The sequence below is a fragment of the Ursus arctos genome, unplaced genomic scaffold, assembly GCF_023065955.2.
Source record: "Ursus arctos isolate Adak ecotype North America unplaced genomic scaffold, UrsArc2.0 scaffold_25, whole genome shotgun sequence".
NCBI lineage: Eukaryota > Metazoa > Chordata > Mammalia > Carnivora > Ursidae > Ursus > Ursus arctos.
This window is the reverse complement of record NW_026622930.1, coordinates 20,714,432-20,727,580: the sequence shown is the minus strand read 5'-3', so window position 1 is coordinate 20,727,580 and position 13,149 is coordinate 20,714,432. Positions and strand designations below refer to the sequence as shown.

Sequence of the window (13,149 nt, the reverse complement as noted above, 5' to 3'; positions counted from 1 at the left end):
TTAATGATTATATATTATGTGCTAAGTACCAAGTACCACTACTCACCTAGCCTCCCAAGTCAGCGGCCTGAGTCAGAATCCACCTCAACACCATCATTACTGTCACTATCCCTCCCAAAGCATTGCTCCGCTCTATCCTTACTGGTATGGCCCTGCTTCAAATCCTTTCCTCCCACCAATACTACCATAAAATGTAATGACTAAGCCCACTGAGCTCCCCACATCAAGTCATAAATTCTACAAATAATTACTGATATCTCCTATATACTATACACTATTAGACGCATTGAGAACAGTGAACAAATCTGACAAAAATCCTTCTCCTCACAGAGCCTACATTCTAGTGAAAACCTGCTCTTCCAATCTATCCTCTATAAATCTGTGGTCCTCAAAATGTGGTCATCAGCATCACCTGAGAACTTGTTAGGCATACTAATTCTCAGGCCCCACGCCAGACCTACTGACTCAGCAACTCTGGGGATGGAGCCAAAAATCTTTTTTAATAACCTGTCCAGGTCACTTTAATGCATGCTATTAAAGTCTAAACCAATGCTTTTCAAAGTGCATATTGTAACCCACTAGTGGGTTGTTAAAAGTCAACTTAATTTTTTTTTTTTTTTTGGTATATGTAATTGAATTAAAAAGAAAATGTCAGACTGTGCCTCTATCAGGTCAGACTCTCTGGAGCAGAGGTACAAAAATCTGCATTTGAACTAGCACCCCAGAGAATCTTTCTCACTTTAAAGATCAAGCTCCTTAATACAGAATTATATTAAACCTCTCTAACTGCTACTATAACTTGCATTCTACTTTCCTAACAGTGTCAAAGTACTTGCAGTTCCCTGAATATAGCATACATATCTCATGTCTAAATCTTAGTAAACTATCCCGTGACTAGCAGTATTCCCTCATTATTCCCTAAACAATGGAAATGTCAAAGTCACATAGCCTCAAAAGAAATCACTCACTGCCTCCAAACCCTAGAAATATTTCAATCATACTTTTCACACTAAGTTTACCTTCTCTACTGAAATATGAACTCTTTCAAGGCTGAGACTGTCTTATTCAGGAACTAACAAAATGACTAAAACTTACAGACATTTAGTATTAATTTCAAAAAAGAGAAGGGAAAACAAACTGTTGTTTTCTAGCATAATGTGTCTCTGTAAGGATGCTACTGACATTTTGGCCAGGACAATTCTTTATTGTACAGGATAGTGCCACAGGAAGTGTACAGAAAAAAACAACATTCCTGCCTGTAGCCGACTAAATGCCAAAGGTGCCCACTAGTCATTAAGACAAGCAAACATGGTCCCACACATTTCCAACTGCTGGGGGTGGGTAGGGAGCAGAGGAAAAAGGGGTGTTGGAGTAGTCAACACTGAGAATCCACATTTACTAAGTACCAAATACTGTCCTAGGTAATGTGAAAAATGCAAATATAGTACTGTACAAATACTTAGCATTAAACTTATAATATCAAATAATATAAAGTTCAAATTGGCTAAATGTTTTGCTTTTCTCCAATTTATTTTAATTGTATTTATCAAAAAACTATTTTTTAAATATCAGCTATTTAAAATAAACAATGCAATACTGTTTTCAGCAACAATAATCATATTAATACTACTGACAACAATCAAGAATACTGAATTGTTACGTATTTATTTATTTTACTTAGGAAATAGAAGAACTTTTTTTCTTTTATAATACTATTTTTCCCTCCAACACAATAACTATTATTTCTGGCAATCCTACTTCATCAATCTTTTCCAGGTCTCCGAAATTAGACATGGAAAAAAATTCATTTTCTGTCCCCCAAATGGCTATAATGTACATCTATGTATCATATAGATATATGTATAGATATATATAAACACATGTATATGTATATACAGATATATATATATATGTATAGCTCATTCAGCAAATGGTAGAGACTCATTTTTACAAAATCCTGTAACACAGACATTGTTACTATCTCCTTTTTACAGAAAAAGAACCTGATACAATAAGCTAGGTAATTAATCCAAGACCACCAACTAATAGCAGGCAAAAGTGGGATACAATCCAGGCAGTCTGACTCCAGTGTCCCCAGTTAGGGAACCTGGTCCCTGACAGTAAAGACTGAATGTCCTTTAAATTCTACATCCTAGACCCCTCACTTGCCTTATCCTAATCCCAGCTCTGGTCCAAGTTTTAATCTCTATACTATATTGCTGTTATCACAGCAGGCCTAGTACCTTCCTTTCTACTGGTAAGTATTGTATATGTCATCTGGAGACAAAAGGCCTACGTTCAAGTCTCTACCATTTGCTAAATGATCTTATCAAAGCATGTTCCCTCTGAGTCTATTTTTTGATTCAGAAATCTGTGATTAAATCTACTGTTTCCTGGCAGTCTGCCAAGCTAGAAATTTGAAGGACTCTACTTTCACAAAACATCTAAGTCCTAAATAAAATACAGGAAAACTGCATTTCTGGGCTCCCTTGAAATGGTGTTGGGGTACAGAGTTTTCCCTAAGAATAAATAAAGTAGAAAATAATAGATTATTGTTCAAGTTATGTCCCAGATATTTATATATAACTAGAGTATATTTAGAACACTGGTTCTTAATCAGGAGTGGTTTTGCCCCCTGGGGACATTTGGCAAGGCATGGAGACATTTTTGGTTGTCAGAAATGAGTGGTACTACTGGCATTTAGTGGGCAGAGGCCAGGTATGCTGTTAACATTCTACAATGAACAGAACAGCTCTCTACAACAAAGAATTAACAAATGACAGTAGTGCCAAGGCTGAGAAACCTGATCTAGAGAATAAACTGAGTTTCAGATTTGTCTCCAATTGAAGAAATTCTTCTCATTTTATTTTATTGGGAAGAGAGGCCATGTTTTATATCTCCCACAGTACTTGCTGTTTAGATATGGGTAGGTCTGACAGTGTAGAAATAAGGATGATTTTATCATTCACTTTGAACAAGATTTCTAGACTGTCATTCCCACCCATAATCACTAATCCAAAACACAATTTACATTTAAAAACAGATTAAAGACTATCAAGACCATGTTTTAGGTGTTTTTTCTATCTCCCATAGTTTATACATTAAAGTTGGTCCAAAGCGTTTCAAGAGATAACCTCCAAGAATTGGGCTGATAATTTTTTTAATCGCCTCTCTTCCAGCATTATCTAGTTAAACTTCAAATTACATGCACAGTCATTACTCATCTTAATTCGTCATCTAATTCACCACTGTATCCTTTGCAACAGTGGTGAAGTTTTTGATACAAGTTTGTGAAACAGCCAAAAAGTAAGGAGGAAGGGGCTAGAACTAATGACAAAGTCCTTTATAAAACATAAAACACAAAATCAATGTTAGTTTTTGTTAGCAAGAATGTCTAAACCTGTAGAATCTAATATAATATCTACCAGTCACACATGGTGATTTAAATAGGAATTAATTATAATTAAAAATTCAGTTCTTCAGTTCCATTAACTACATTTCAAGTGCCTATAGCCACATGTCGCTAGTGGTTACCATACTGGAGAGCAGAGATACAGAACATTTATCACCACAGATAGGGCACATTCTGGACATTCTAATGAGATCCTGAAGAAATTTAGTACAGAGAATTAAAATAACATAAACTCAATTTAGTATAACAGTTTATTTTTAAATCCAGTTACAACCCACAATAGAAGAGTATGCCCCATCTGAAAAACAGCGAAAATATTAAACTACTTTGTTCTGTTAGATTCTGGAGCCATGTTTGTTATTAACTAACTTAATTAAATATTTAATGAATACCAACCACACATTCGAGGCACTGTGCTAGAGGCTAGGGATTCAAAGTCGAATAATTTGCAATTTTTGTCACTAAAAACTAGCCATCAAACAAACAAATCCATGTATAAAACATATATAATATTCAGATATTATATACTACATTATATATATTACACTAATATATATTTGAAAAATCAAATGTAATAAAAATACAGGTAGATCTATTTAATCCCAAAGACAGCTCCTTCTCTTTGGAGAAAATGCTTTGATTCTACCAGTAGGAAAAAATCAATTCCCCACACTTTGTGAAAAGCAAGAGTAGATAACAAACAACCTGGATTGACTACTAGTTTGATTTAGGGTAGATTAAAGGCTTTGGGGCTTGATTTTCTACATTTAAAAATGTTATATCTTCTACATAAGGTCCAAGTACTTCAAGGACAACCACTATATGAGTGTAAGATAAACTGCAAAGTATTCGCTCCACATAACACAAAGGAATCTTATTCTCTTATTCATAACCTGAGATACTTTATGCTATTTAAGCAGTTTATACTGCGATTCTTCCAACTCATGCCTCAAGAGCTGGCATTCTTTCACTTGACTTTTTGGATGTCTACTCTTCACTTTTAATAACCATTATATTTCTCTCATGGTAAATAAAAATTTCCTCATCTTACTTAAATCTATGTATTTTTCCTTCCTCGCACAGGCAGTCTTATTAAAAACTCCACAGAAGTTTACCCACAGATGCCTAAATGCTCTAAGACAGATTTCATCACCATAATAAAGGTGAGGTTTATTTTATTTAAAGTAAGTTCTTAAGCTGCAGCCTCCACACTTCCACTGAATAGATAAATAACAAAACAAATGTTCTTAACTGTAATTGTGATTACTTATTCGTACCAAGGAGCTCAATACCCAATTTCTAAGCCAGCAGTTCTAAAACTTCTGAGTCTCAGGATCCTGAGTGATAAACTTTTAAAAATTACTGAGGACCTCAAGGAGCTTACTAAGCTGGATTTTTTGTTTGTTTACAAATTCATTTATAAACAGCAATGTAGCCATTACATGTTAACATAAATAACACATTTTTTAACAAAAATAACCAAATCAAACTCAGTGACAAATAGCTTAAAGGAAAAATAGCTGGATTCTCCTATCTGCTTCTACAACCATCTTATTGTTTTGGTTGAATATACGAAGAAAATCTGTCTTCACACACCTAAGCAGTTGGGAAAAGAAAAAGTATTTTAAGTGATGGTTTCTTAAAAGTTAGCTACAATGCAGAATCTGAAACCATACACCAATGAACTTTTCATACTCTCAGATTCAAATCCATTAATTTATCTTTCATTTTGAAGGAATTTTGGAATATCATGCATTGGTCATTTGGAAAACATAAGTTCAGTGAATTATTCAGTATCCCAAATATTAACACATTTCATTAAAGAATATCAAATAATTGCATTTCTTAATATTAACAGTGACCTCATCTTGATTCTTCAGTAAACATCTTTTTAATATTCACTGCATCAAAATAGGAAGCATACATAAAGCACTGTGCATATTGTACAGTTATCTCAAGGAAAAGTACTTGTGCATTTGAGTAGCAAGTTTAACTGGCCACTTTTCATAAAACACAACTTTTACTGAAAATATGACAAACTATGATTATTCAGACTTGGGCATCTGGCCAACCTCATGCACCTCCTGAAAGAATCTGTGGGGGAAACCTCAGGACTCCACAGACCTTATTCTGAGAACCACTGTTCTGAGCAATAAGACAAAAATATTCCATGATTTCATGAGTCATTACAACACCAAGAAAACACAAATGCTAAATAAAAATATCTAATTATTTCTGCTTAAATCCAAAGAAATCCAAGAGACAGAAAACCAGCTCCCAACATAAAATATTTCATAAACCTAATATTTGGCCCACATTAAAAAAAAAATCAGACTTAAAAACATGAAATTCTTTTATCTAACACTTATTTAATCTCCACAACATAAACACTTTTTAGAATACAGGTACACTAAGACCATGAAAAAAGGAAAGAAAAAAACCCCCACAAAACTACAGGTATATCAAATAATTAGACCATAAATACACAATGTTAATGGTCCATTAGTAATAGTGAATGCTATTACCAGGCACTGTGCTTATGCACTTTATATGGTTATTATATTTAATCCTCAAAACAAACCTATATGGTTAGTCCAACCAATTCCCATAACACACATAATGAAACTGAAATACAAACAGTGTGCCTAAGATCAGAGGAAGGATGGATAGTAGACCTATCTAAAATTAGCATCCTTCACCTATCCATACACTGCCTCCTGCAGTAGAGTTGAATGTTCATCCCATGGAAAAATTATGGATCAGTCTCTGGCTGAAGAGTATTTTAAGGGGAAAAAAGAGTATGACTTTTAAAAACAACGAAAAGAGGCAAACTCACGGTTTTTAGTTCCATCAGAACTTGTTCATCAACTCCATCATCCAAAAAGATGTCTCTCACATCATTAATAACATCTTCAATCACAGATCTGTACAATTTAGGCTTTAAAGGAAAAATAAAAAACTTGAAAAAGATCATTTTTCACATATTCAAAACAAATTAAATATAATACAATCATTTTTCCAACTAACCAAAATTTATCTTAGAAGATACAATTTAAAGATATGGCCATGTTAACAAATATCACTTGCTTCAGTTAAAATGGATTATTTTATGACTGCCTATTTTAAAAGTCTTAAAGACTATTTAATGCAATTCGTATACAGGAGGTCCTTACGCATACAAGGTTCACACAATTTCCATTTATAATTTCCTATGTTGTTATAATCAAATACCTAACGTGACCCAATAAATAGCCTTATGGGTTGCTTATGTCTGGTTCCTATTATTCTTCCTTTGTTTGACTCCTATATCTCACAACCTCCTAACTAAGCCTTAACCTAGAGAACCTTACATCCTGCAGTCATTTGCCTGATAATATCTGCAACCTAATTTAAAAATCACATAATTTCTATTTTCTGTTAACCAATCTGTGCCTTTAAGCTACACCATTAAACTGTTCATATACCCACAATTAAAGGTCTCAAAGCCCCAGATGAACAGGCACACTGATCTCTTTCCCAGGATTTCTTTCCTTCAACTACTGCCCAGATGATCTATGAAACAGAATCATGGACAACCTCAATGTTTATTTTTCTAATTAATATTATTACTATTATTGTTGGTAGTACTTGGGAAGGGTTGGAGGGGAAGATTGTTTCTAAAGGTTGCCAGAAGAATAAAAGGAGAGTAAATGTGAAAGCATTTCAAAAGTATAAAGTAGTTTTTAAAAATCAAAAGGTAATGGACAATAATTTGCCCAACCCACATCCTATTTTTAGATGTTAGGCAAGAAGTTTGCATGTCAGTGTGATAAATTAGAGCTATCTTGTTATAAATCCATTATCACACCCAGTTAAGGTTATCAGCCTTTTTCTTTTGATGTTTGTCACGATTTGTGTTTTATATCCTGCTTAAGAACTACTAGTTACCCAATAAAACCAAAGGTTTGCTCTCATAACCAAACCTGAAACAGAAATGTTTCACTAGCATCTCTATCAGCAATACTGTTATCACAGGAGAACCCTCTAAGAAAATGTGTTCTTGCACTGCCGAAACTACAAACAAGAGTTCCTCTGTATAACTTACCTCAACCATTAAAATTTGTTCCTTTTCATCACAACCAGAAAAACAATATATCTGGGTTCTTACCTTTGCTATTCCACTCACTAACCTGCTTTATTTTACCAAATAAAGTGTAAACTTTATTCATGTGCAAAATGTGAAACTCCACAGGGCTCCTTATTTTAACACTCTGATCTATATAGAAGGAAATTGTCACTGACTCTAGGTATCATTTTATCTATGGTGATTTAATCACTGAATTACAAAAACATTTAAAAAGTGGTTTTCTTTAAGCCCATAATGATCCTTAATGCACTATAAAGAGGTGGTGTAATTTTTAATTGTTACTATGAATCTTAAGTTGATGATATAAATTATTTTTTCAGCAAACTGGATGTTTGGTGTTTTCTGAAGTCAATCACTCCTAAAATTCTTCAGCCTGGAGATCCAGACATTGATAGCTACAAAACTTGCTTTCTTCTGGCACTCCCTATTTAATGAATTGATCTTGTTTTAGGATTTTGCTTATGTGCCTTAGTTAACCCACAACTTGACCATTTAATGGATTCACAAAAGCACTATAAAGAGAACCGTGTATTCTTCATGACATATACACACAGAGAATAATTTAGCAGAATTGTTCAGAAGTTGATAAGCCCCCAATAATACTGATGTTTTTAAAAGCATGGCGGTACATAGGCACTATCTGAAATAAGCAATTTCCAAGTTATTCTTTAAAATGCTAAACATTACTTGAGCCAAAGTTTTTGTCTTTTACAAAATAAAAGTAATTTAGGTTTGTCCTGGTTTTGAAAACACAGATATTCCAAACCTAAAAACTGGTAAAATAAAGAGTCCTGACTGTCACTATCTAATGCTTATTTAGAAGGTTCCTTTCCAAAGTGTTAGTTCCCTGGGGGAACACTGGAAAATAAATCAGATTAACTTCCATCTAGAATATCAATATCCAATGAAATAAAAACACTGTCAACTTACAATTTTAATTTTTTAAGATCCATTTTGCACTAAGCCTCCTCACTCTCGTTACTCACATTCCCCTATACATAAATGTACTGTGGACATAAGGTCCTATTGTTGAGGCTTTAGGCACTTTACTACTTCTTCAAAAAGCTTCGTGTCTCCAACATTATAGAAAAACAATGACATATTAGAAGCTTTATTTCTAACATATTTTCTGAATACTTGAAGAACAGAACACTACCAAAGTCAAGTACCCTGCAGCTAACAGTTAATGTAGGAAGCATTTTTTTAATTTCCCGACAATAACGCATTTTCCAACACAAAAACGATTAGACATCTGAGCTACAGTTCTCTTTAAAAGCAAAAATAAAAATAAAAAGAAGGGACAGCATTCTATTTTCCCCTAACAAAGACAGGAAACCCTAGCTGCTGCATCAAAACAACAACAAAAAACTTGGGACTCTGAAAGCGGCCCTGTTGGGTGCGAAATTACAGTGTAAGGAGAGGACCTAGAAATAAACTGAGCTCTGCACGCTCCTGCCTCTCGCCTCGGGAGCACGCACCTCCCAGCCCCGCTCTCAGCAGCTCTCACTATTTAAAGCCGGATCTAGTGTTTAAATGGAGAGGCGGTGACGTAGGCCTGAAAAGCACCTTCCCATCCTGGCAGAGTCTATATTAGAGAGCGGCAATGGCTCTATATAAACAGGGCAGCCAAAGGGAGGAGGACCACAAGGCTCAGGGACTGAAAAGCAGGGTAAGCGGCCGCAGCCATGATGGATCGACCCGAGTCGCCAACGGTACGGAGTCGGGCGGCCGCGGGCTTGTCTGCGGTGTTTGGGACCGGGCAAAAACGTGTTTTGTTGTCAGAATAAAAATAAGAGTGGGGTGGACTAGTGATCACATTGCGTTGGTGACTGACAAGGTTATTTATGTGACTGCTTTTTGCAAACCTACGTGATCGCAAGTTACCAAAAAGGGACAAATGGGGAGAAGTAGGCAAATTTCAAGGCGAAAGCAGGGGTACTTTGACCACTGTAAGCTTTTTTTGTTTGCTTTGGTGCTTTTGCTAGTGGAAGATACGATGGGGGTTTTGCTTCCCCTTCGCCATTTTACCGATTCGGAAGGAACCGAGATAAGTGCTTTTCAACCTTCGTCCTTTTTTTTTTTTTAAAGAAATATAAAATGGCCCCAGTGAAGGCTCCCTAAGCACAACCGTCAGAAACACCGCAAGTAACCCCCAAAGTAGCCGTTCACCTTCCACTGCAATGAAGTGGACCACGGTGGGTCTTGGGGACTCGCCCAATTCCCCAGACGCGGTTTTTGTTTTGAGGCTGCTCGGGGTGCCCTTCTCGAGTCAGCGCGGCCGGGCCCGCTTCAGGGGGGGAAGCGGCGGCTTCCCGCCCTCCCTCCCTCCCGGCGGCCGGGGTCTGGGGCCAGGGCCGCGCGCTCCCCCCGGCCCAACGGCCTCCGCGGCCCGGACCGCCCCGCGGCGGCCCCAGGCCCCGCCGGCGCCCCCGCCCTCCCGCCGCCGCCGCGAGCCCGAGGCGCCCCCCCGCGCCCGCCGCCCCGGCCCGCTCCGCCCGAGGCGGGAAGCGCCGGCGGCGGCGGCCGCGCGGGCGGCTGAGGAGAGTAGAGGCCGGGAGTCGCCGCCGTCCCCGCCCCCGCCCGGTCCGGCCGTTGCTGCCGCCTGAACGAAGCCCCCGCCGGCCACCAAACCACGTCCTTACCACGGTGTTTGTATTTGCCGAGTTCGCCATTTCCACACACAACACAAACAAGAGGGGGGCAAGCCCGAGAAAACAAGATAAAAAACAAAACCAAAAAAGAAAAAAGAAAACCAAAACACCCGGAGGGTGGCCCAAGCCACCGCAAGATTGGGGGTAAAAATTTCAAACAAAATCGAATCCTGAAAGAGTAAGAGGGGAGCGGTGAGAGGAGGAGGAGGAGGAGGGGGGCAGTCCTCCCAGAGCTAAAAACCTCGAGAATCGCCCTTAAAAAAAAAAAGCCACGACCCTTCTGGGGTCCAGGGGGCGTTGCCCGCTCCCCACCCCGCGCCAAGGAGGGAAACCACCACCGGTCGCCGCTCCCCGCGCCGCCGCTGCCGCCACCGGCTGCAGCTCCAGCCGTCCGGTCCGCCCGCTTCTCCCCTTTATATAGTGAGCCAACGAGCTGCGCGAGCCGCCGCCGCCGCCGCTGCCGCCGAGAGACAGGGCGGAGGGGGAGGGAGGGGCGGAAAGGGCGGGGGCACAGGTGGGCGGGGCCGAGCGCGAGACACCGCGAGAGCCGGGTGCGCAGGCGCGCCAGGGCGGAGGCCGCCGTGGGCCGCGTCGTCACGCGCCGTGGAGGGTGCTGGGCGGGCGGAGGCAGGGGACTGGAGTAGTCAAGTCGGCTTGCCGGCTTCCCAAGTCTCGCGTGACACGTGGTTTCCACCCAGGCGGAAGTGTCCTACAGCTCTTTTAGGCTGAGGGACTTGAAAAGCATTCCTGGAAGTGGCGTGAGTTCTGGTGACACTCGAGTCCAAAGTTACCTGGGACCGACTCTTGTCAGGTGTTTCTGCGTCTCCCTGAGCTGGAGAAGCTAGGAAATATGGAAGGGGTGGTGCGGCTGCCTGTCTAGCAATGGCTGCGGAGGACCAGTCACGTGTTCCCGCTTCCGGCCCCGAGAGCGCTCGGACTCTGGGCAGAGTTTTAAATGCGGAGTCATCTCAGGGTTTGAGCTGCTCTTTGACTCCAACCTCTGAGGCTTTCGTTGCTCTCCTGAAGGGTGGGCCTTTTTCCTGCAAAATCGTGTACGTCTTCCTGAAGAGGAAGAAAGCTGATTTGGGCCCACTGTTAACACATTTCAGAATTAGTAACCCCTGAACTGGCTGAGTTGTTTGTCTCCACCAGTACAACTAAAAGTCTCTGGGCTTACGTTTCACCAAGTTTCGGCCACTCAGCCACCTACTAGCCTACTAGTACTTTAAGTGACTTAAAACGGTGGTGGAAATGCCAAAAAAAAAAAAAACCCCACGAAACACGAGCCACCGGATTATGACAGCATGATAACGTTTACCCCCCCCCCCACCACCCCTTTTTTTAAATACTGCCAAAATTCTGTAACCTCATGGCCGGCGTGTAATGACTAACATCTGAATTACTTCCCCTTGACCCACCAACTCTCGTGGCCTCTCGCTGCGAGAGAGCGGGCAGAAAAAGTCCATGTCTTGGAGTATAAATCAATAGGCGTTTGACCTGCTCTGCTCAGGCAAATCCCGCCTTTATGGCAACATTTCACGCAGAACAGAGAATGCTCTGTTTAGAAGCCAGAACTCACAGTACCTAATTCTCTTGTCCTTAGGAATTTTGAGAGACATGGAATGTAGTCTGGACAAGAGAAGGAGTTTATCCTCATAAAGCAAAACGAAATGTCAAAGCATATTTGGAAAATATCAAAGACAACATACCAGAGAGAGGAAAAGATGCAACCTGCCAGGACCTGAAAGAAGAAATTAGAGAAAGCAGAGACCATTAATACTCAGAAAATGGGAAGTTGTCGGTATGTTTGTGATGGGCATAGAGAATATCAATTAATTTTGAGATTTCTTTTAACACTGCCTGATCCTACATTCTTGCCTTACCAGTTGCATTTCAGTTCCCTGCAGTTTCCTCCGTGAAGGCACGTAAAAAACAGTCCTAGGAAATCATAGTGTTCTTGATACGTAAAAATAGGGTACTGTCACCATTTGTAATTCATTTAATATTCAGGTGACCATTAGCCCGAAAAGTATACTAACCAGTACCAAAACTGATAAATTTCACCGCTTATTAGGACTTCTTTTTACCTCTTCATGTGTACGTACTACCAAGTATTTGCCCTTGGAATCCCTCACCTTCCACCTCATTTTCTTCCCTAACCGCTTGGTCTTCTTAACTAAATGATAAAATGGTTTGCCATCTGTTAAGATAAAGACCACTGCATACAAAACATGGGTTTGAATCTATGAGATTTATTCTCCACGAACTTATTCCCAAGGGGATTCGTGACCATTTTGCTCTAATTGAGTCTGACCTGTGAAGTAACAAAATATAGTTACTGGATTAAAAAGACAGAAAACCCAGTCCTGGACTCTTTAAGACCTTCATACTTCTGGAGGCTCTGAGATGGCCTCTCTTTTTACACACTTTAAATTGCAACAATGCTGAAGCACTAGACTAATATTTACCCAGATCTCTTCCCTTCTCTCTCCAGTGTGCCTGGCGTCTAAGTAACCACCATGGATTCCATTCCAATTTACTGTTTTCCAGTTCTCATTTAGTTGTCATATGCCTTCAGTCACTATATATGTGTGCTACCCAGTTTAGTTTCAGAAAGAGACATTTCCTGATCTTGCACCAAAATAGTGGGTCTGAATAATTTGAAGGGTACAGCTGTTTAATTCACAAAACTGGAAATCTGTGAATAGAAAGCTCCTCCCATGTAAGGCTAAATTTAGCATTATATTTTAATTGTTTTTATCTGAACTTTTTCTTGGGGGAAGGGAGCTTAAATAACTTTTCTAATTTTAGCAGCTTCTTGTACCATGCATGCAACATTTATACTGGATTTTCAGTTTGCGAACTCATACTTTGTAACAGCCATATACTTAAACAGATAAATACATATAGTGCTCTCTTTCTTTGTAATGGATCTTTGTTTTTTTACTTCAAAATGTTTT

General features: G+C 39.5%; 1 protein-coding gene and 1 long non-coding RNA gene across 4 annotated transcripts in view; one reads left to right on the top strand and one right to left on the bottom strand.

Moving 5' to 3' along the window:
* The window catches only part of GTF2A1 (general transcription factor IIA subunit 1), a 44,624-nt gene extending 33,961 nt beyond the window's left edge, over positions 1-10,663 (bottom strand). Inside the window, exons 1-2 of the mRNA XM_026519398.4 lie at positions 10,181-10,663; positions 6,249-6,350 (exon numbers count right to left, since the gene is read on the bottom strand). Of these exons, the coding sequence (XP_026375183.1) occupies positions 6,249-6,350; positions 10,181-10,210 (132 nt within the window). The 5' untranslated portion in view covers positions 10,211-10,663. The remainder of the gene's footprint in view (positions 1-6,248; positions 6,351-10,180) is intronic.
* The window catches only part of LOC113270271 (uncharacterized), a 23,612-nt gene continuing 19,614 nt past the window's right edge, over positions 9,152-13,149 (top strand). For 2 of the 3 annotated variants that reach the window (XR_007190197.2, XR_006411722.3), the window contains exons 1-2: positions 9,152-9,250; positions 11,793-11,990. This is a non-coding gene — a long non-coding RNA (uncharacterized LOC113270271). Of the gene's footprint in view, positions 9,251-10,900; positions 11,001-11,792; positions 11,991-13,149 lie in introns of those variants that run through there. The other variant, XR_008961496.1, reaches the window with a different exon arrangement.